The sequence below is a fragment of the Convolutriloba macropyga genome, chromosome 3, assembly GCF_964194025.1.
Source record: "Convolutriloba macropyga chromosome 3, txConMacr16.3, whole genome shotgun sequence".
In the NCBI taxonomy this organism is placed as follows: Eukaryota; Metazoa; Xenacoelomorpha; order Acoela; family Convolutidae; genus Convolutriloba; species Convolutriloba macropyga.
This window is the reverse complement of record NC_134470.1, coordinates 1,924,105-1,930,104: the sequence shown is the minus strand read 5'-3', so window position 1 is coordinate 1,930,104 and position 6,000 is coordinate 1,924,105. Positions and strand designations below refer to the sequence as shown.

At 33.6% G+C, this 6,000-nt stretch overlaps 1 protein-coding gene across 2 annotated transcripts in view; it reads left to right on the top strand.

Moving 5' to 3' along the window:
• LOC142335868 (KICSTOR complex protein ITFG2-like) overlaps nt 1–6,000 on the top strand; it is a 408,175-nt gene that overhangs the window by 399,462 nt on the left and 2,713 nt on the right. For both annotated transcript variants that reach the window (XM_075384203.1, XM_075384201.1), the window contains exon 11: nt 5,351–5,644. In XM_075384203.1, the coding sequence (XP_075240318.1) occupies nt 5,351–5,644 (294 nt within the window). The remainder of the gene's footprint in view (nt 1–5,350; nt 5,645–6,000) is intronic.

Genomic DNA, 6,000 nt, shown 5'->3' with positions numbered 1-6,000 from the left:
TTTTTGTTAATAACAGTGTGTAAAACACAACAATTTTCAAAAAAAATCATTTTAGTAAAAAAGATTTTCATTTAAAAAAATGATTCAGTTCAAGACTTCACATTAAAAAACTTCAAAAACTGACAAATGGAAAAATGAAAAAAGAAACCTTTTGTAAAAAAACGACTTTTTTGAAAAAAGTGGCATAGTAAAAGAATATTTTTTTCAAAACAGTAAAAAATTATGCAAAAGGTTTTCATTTTTTTTAGAAAATTGTAAATTCTATACTCAAAGATTTGTTTGAGTATCTATTTCTAAAAATTCCTGCCAAAAATTCTTCTTTTAAATGACCAGGTAATCTATTATCAAAGACAGCACGCTTATTGCAATATTCTGATGGGAAGAATTGCTTTTGAGAAATAAAACAGATATTACAAAAACAGGCATTTTTTGACATAAATTTTAATTCAAAATTGAACTTGAAACAAAAGTTAATTTCGAAAATGCATTTGTAAAACTCAAATACATTATTTTATCAAAGTATCAATTCAAAAGCACATGAAATTCAGCTTTTTCTGAGTGTAAAAAGAGAATATTACAAATTAAACAGTCAATTAGTCACCTCAGGAAATAATAGTTTTTGGATCTGAAATTATACCGGAAATACAGATAATCAGTCAAAGAAATAACTTCTCAGCCTGTTAGTTTAGTTACTATACAACTCAGCAGCTCGTCTCAATTTGCACGATGGAGGACACATGTTGTCTTCGTTTTCATCACCATCTAAATTTTTACTTCCCACTCTTTCAGGGTTATTGACAGCAGGAGCCCTTCTCTTGACAGTCTTTTGTGTACAAGACGCTGGTTGCTCAGATTTGAGGGAAGTTTTTTCAGATATTTTTTCACTTGCTTCATTAGATAAAATATCTTGGTAATCTGTATAATCATTGAGTACAGTACTAAGGATGGTTCTGGCAGACTTGATTGAAGTATTTTCAACACTCGATGCTCCCTGTACTTCTTTCATTGCATCTTGTCCAGTGTCTGTAGAAAAACACGCAAAAGGGACTGCCTGGTCCGATTTTTTGTTGTCTAACTTGGGATCAAGTGCGTTCTCTTCTTCTATAATTGCGATTATACTCCCTGTCAATGACCCATTTTCCCACTCGTCACAATCCCGATCAGGTTTCTGCTCCTGCAAATTGTCATACTCGTCAGACACACACCAGAGAAATTTAATTTCTCTCTCCTCCTCAAAAAATCCTAATTGATTTTCATACATTGGTCTATAGGACAACTCATTATCACAAAATTGTGCACGGACTGATCTGCTCAGTTCCATGTTGTCTGAGACTTGTAAAGTTTTGTTTCCGATGTGGTTCTCGTAGAAGTCTAGAGTTGTCTGTTTGTATGGAACAGAGACTTCTCGCAAATTCTCGATTGCAATAATGAAGACTAGAAGCTGCCTCGGAATGGAAAATGGAGGTTCAGCTACCCAGCCGAAGCACGTCTTCCTCTCCTTTATAATTGCTACATCATCATTGAAATCGGGGAAGAAGAAGTGGGCCTTCAGATTTTTGTTCAATTTCACAGATTTGATATTCATTATTCCAGCCTTTTTTAGGAGACGACGGTTGAACTCCTAAATAAAATGAAAATACAGATATTGAAAAAAAATTTTCTCTCTGAAGAAATAATACGCTATTTGCGAATGAGTACGATGATTATAATAGCCCATTATTCTTTTTTTTGGTCTGTTTTCATATTCTATAACAGAGGTGACTTACCTGGAATGGGAAATAGGAAGATGTCCTAGAGATGAAGAATATCCACTGAAAGGTTTATAACTGAAAACTTAGGTTTGTAGGAAAAGGAGACTGAAATTGTCTCCGAAAAAGAATGAAAAAGCTTACTATAGTTGTGTTGTTGAAGAGAAGGTAAATAAGCACAATGAGTTGAATTTTCGTTTGTACACTACAATAAAAAATGACATCATTATGATGCAATAGTGACGTAATTATTACATTATTATGAGTAAGACCTCAATCACGTGAGCGGTGTATGCTTCGATAAAATAAGAATAATATCGTAATTAGTAAGTATTATTTTCTGTTCACATGAGTTCAGTGACCCCATTCAATACTTAAGTATCCGTAATTGTAGTAATCATATGACGTAGTTGGACTAAATTTTGTTCCAAAGAGGTGAGTGACCCTCTTACAAAAAATGAGATCACTTAATTGTTCGTAATTGACAACATAGTAGGACGTAATTGTTAAATAACTATGATTTAACTCAAACATTTAACGATTAATTCTGAACAATAGCAAAAAATTCGTGACAAATTTGTGCTCATTAAACCTATATCGATCACCTGAGAAGATTCGTCTTTACAAAAGATGATCTCAAAAGTTGATGTTTTAAGGTCACTAAATAATTGGATTGTTGATAAGAACTTAGAGAAAAACGGATGGTGGCAAGATTGTCTAGTTTTTGATATATTTTAGATAAATATTTGATAAAATTTTGTTATTTTGATTACAATTTGGGTATTTTTTGACAAGATTTCGCTATTTTGTTGTAAAAATGGGTATTTTTGGCGAAATTTGTGTCTCTTTGTGTGGCAAGTATTGGGATATTTTTGCTAGAACCGGGTTCTTTTTTGCAGGAATTAGGTATTTTTGGAAAAAATTTAGTAGATTTTGGTAATAACTGGATATTTTTGCTATGAATTGTGTAATTCATGACTAGAAACAGATATTTTTGTGCTAGAATTGATTTTTTTTGGCAACACTTTGATATTTTTTGTAAGCATTTGGGTGTTTTTGACAGTAATTGGATATTTTGAGCCAAGAATTGGGTATTTTTTGGTCAGAATTGGGTATTTTTTGGTCAGAATTGGTTTTTTTTGGCCAGAATTGGGTATTTCTTGGGATGAATTGGGTAATTTTGCCAAGAATTGGGTATTTTTCGGCCAGAATTGGGTATTTTTTTGGACAGAATTGGGTATTTTTTGGCCAGAATTGGGTATTTTTTGGGATGAATTGGGTAATTTTGCCAAGAATTGGGTATTTTTTGGCCAGAATTGGGTATTTTTTGGTCAGAATTGGGTATTTTTTGGCCAGAATTGGGTATTTTTTGGTCAGAATTGGGTATTTTTTGGGAAGAATTGGGTATTTTTTGGAGAAAATTGGGTATTTTTGCCAAGAATTGGGTATTTTTTGGCCAGAATTGGGTATTTTTTGCCAAGAATTGGGTATTTTTTGGGAAGAATTGTGTATTTTTGCCAAGAATTGGGTGTTTTTTGGGAAAATTTGGGTATATTTTGGCCAGAATTGGGTACTTTTTGGCCAGAATTGGACATTTTTTGGGAAGAGTTGGGTATTTTTTGGGAAAAATTGGGTACTTTTTGCTAGAAATTGGGTATTTTTGCCAAAAATTGGGTATTTTTTGGGAAAAATTGGGAATTTTTCGACAACGATTGGCTATTTTTGGACAAGAATTGGGTGTTTTCGGCAAGAATTAGGTATTTTTTGGTATGAAATAGGTATTTTTTTTCTTTTTTTTTAAGAATAGGGTATTTATTAAAAAGAACTAAATATTTTTTACCAAAAATTTTTTTGGTTTCAGGTTTCAGAATCTAAAACTTTAAAAAATACAAACTTGTCCTCTTTTCACGACTTTTGAACTATGTCCATTGGATTCTGCTTTAAAAATTACGCTATAAAGATGTACTGTAACAAACAATTCCAAAAAAAATAGTTTGAGGTTTCAGGTTTCAGAAGCTGAAACTTCGGAAAAACCAAAAAGTGTAACTTCTTAGGGTTAAAAAATTGCCATCAAATGCTTTGTTTAAAAACAACATATAGAGAGTTGATATAGCATACCATTCTCAAGGAAATTGTTTTGTAGTTTGAGGTTTGAGAAACTAAAACTTCAAAAAACTCAAACCCATAATCTATAATTGGCCGTGAAGTTACCACCATTGAACTCCACTTCGAAAAATACCCTCTGAAGTTGTACTGTAGCATATATTTTCGACCAAAAAAATTTTAGTTTGAGGTTTGAGAATCTGAAACTATGAAAAAAACAAAAAAATTTTCAGTGATGGTTTTCTGTGCTTTAGTATTTTTCATTGAAATCTGTGTTAAAAAATTTCTAATCGATTATTAGAACAACCTTATTTGATTTTTTTTAACGGTTTTGGTTTTTTGAAACTGAAACTACCGAGAAAGAACCAGAAACTACCAAAAGAAAATGCCAAAAAATCGATTTCTTGCATGCTTTCACATCATGAGTAAAATCAATTGAAAAAAAATTGACATTTTCAAAAAAAATCTTTCAAGAAGTTTTTTGAAAAACTTCGGATAATTTGACATTATTGAAATCAAAACGTCATTAATAATCAAAAACTAAAAAAAATTTTTATAATTGAAAAAATTATGCGTAAATGAAAAGTTTGAAAGTAAAAGTTCTGCTGATATAATTTATTTAGTAGATAAGATTAGCTGAAGTGCATTAGAGCGGATGCATTTCCCTGGGGTAATTAAGATAATTACCCCCGGGTAATTACGATAAGATGACAGGTCTATTGTTCTCACTCTCTTTTTTAGGTACGTCTTTGGAAAATTGATGAAAATAGGCTATAGGTAATCTTTATACATAGGTACGTCCTTTTACCCCCCCCAGGTCTGCTTACCCTCTACTACTGTATTGCAATACTGGTTTTCACATTATAGAACCCATTTTGTAAGAAATACGCTAAAGGGGTGCTATATGGCTCAACACTCTCTATGCTCACTGAGTTTGTGGGTACAAACGGTCCTTTGATTCTGAGTTTGTAACTTAGAAAAAGTGTTCATTGCTCATTGTATCTGTGAAAATTGACTTCTCATGTATGCGTAGTGTTTTTAAAGTGTATTCTTCGAAGCTGGTCGTCATTTTAAAAAATGTTTGAAAGGATCTTGCCGCAGATTATTTTATGAAGTGACTTCGCTGATTTCATCTCTAAGATTTAGACTCCGTGCCGTTACACAGTAATTCTTTGTTTTAATATACACATGTGTTTGGTTTTTCAAATGATTCGCAGCCAGTCAGTTGGATACACAATCGGAAAAGATTCGTTTAAATGACTCACTAGATGACTAAGGAGCCCCTCTCACTCACCCCCCCCCCCCCCCCCTACCCTCTCATTCACCGATCCTCAATACGCTTCCTCTTTCCACCAGTAGTTCCAAATTATCTATTGTTACAAAGCGCGTTCCCGTGTAAAAACAGTACGTGCATTTGAGGGTTGAACAAAATCGTCCACAAAGGCGGGGGAGGGGGATGGCCGTTTCAATTTTTTTCGAACGATAGCATCCGATTTTAGGCGAAGGCAGGGAAGAAATTGTAGTATGTGCTCGCAATGGGATGACCTACATCATTGACCACTCGAAGAACGTCGTCAAGTTTCCTTTCCAACAGGATGTCCTGGCCTTCGTAGCGGGGGATTTCTCCATCCGACCCAACTGTAAAGCGCCTTGTTTAGTATACGTCACATTCCACAACAAGATCATGCTCTATTACGACATCAAACTGCCAAGACTCGACTCTACCTCCCTGATTGAGATGATGTTGAAGGATAAAGAAGTCGTGAACGCGTTGACCAAGTTGGGAATCCAAGGTCACTTTCTAATGTCTCGTTTGTTTGTTATCATTTATCTGTTAGGAAAAGTTATTGTATTGGGCACATTTGTACTTTCTTAAGTCCCCGCTTTGACTAATTGCAAATGGACAAGCGGAGTAACTGTATCATTACAAGGTTGTAACTGTATCGTTAGAAAGTCTATCGAGTTTCTAAAATTTTTCGAGTTGTTTTAATTGAGAAATGATGTTTTTTGTAGCTATTCCTTTATTATACTGACGTCCAGCGAGTCAAGATTGACAAAATCAAGAGTGAATTCCGAACAATTCTTTCCGTTGTGAAAATCACATATCATTGACTGTTAAAATAACTCGTAATCATTGACTGTTGATGCG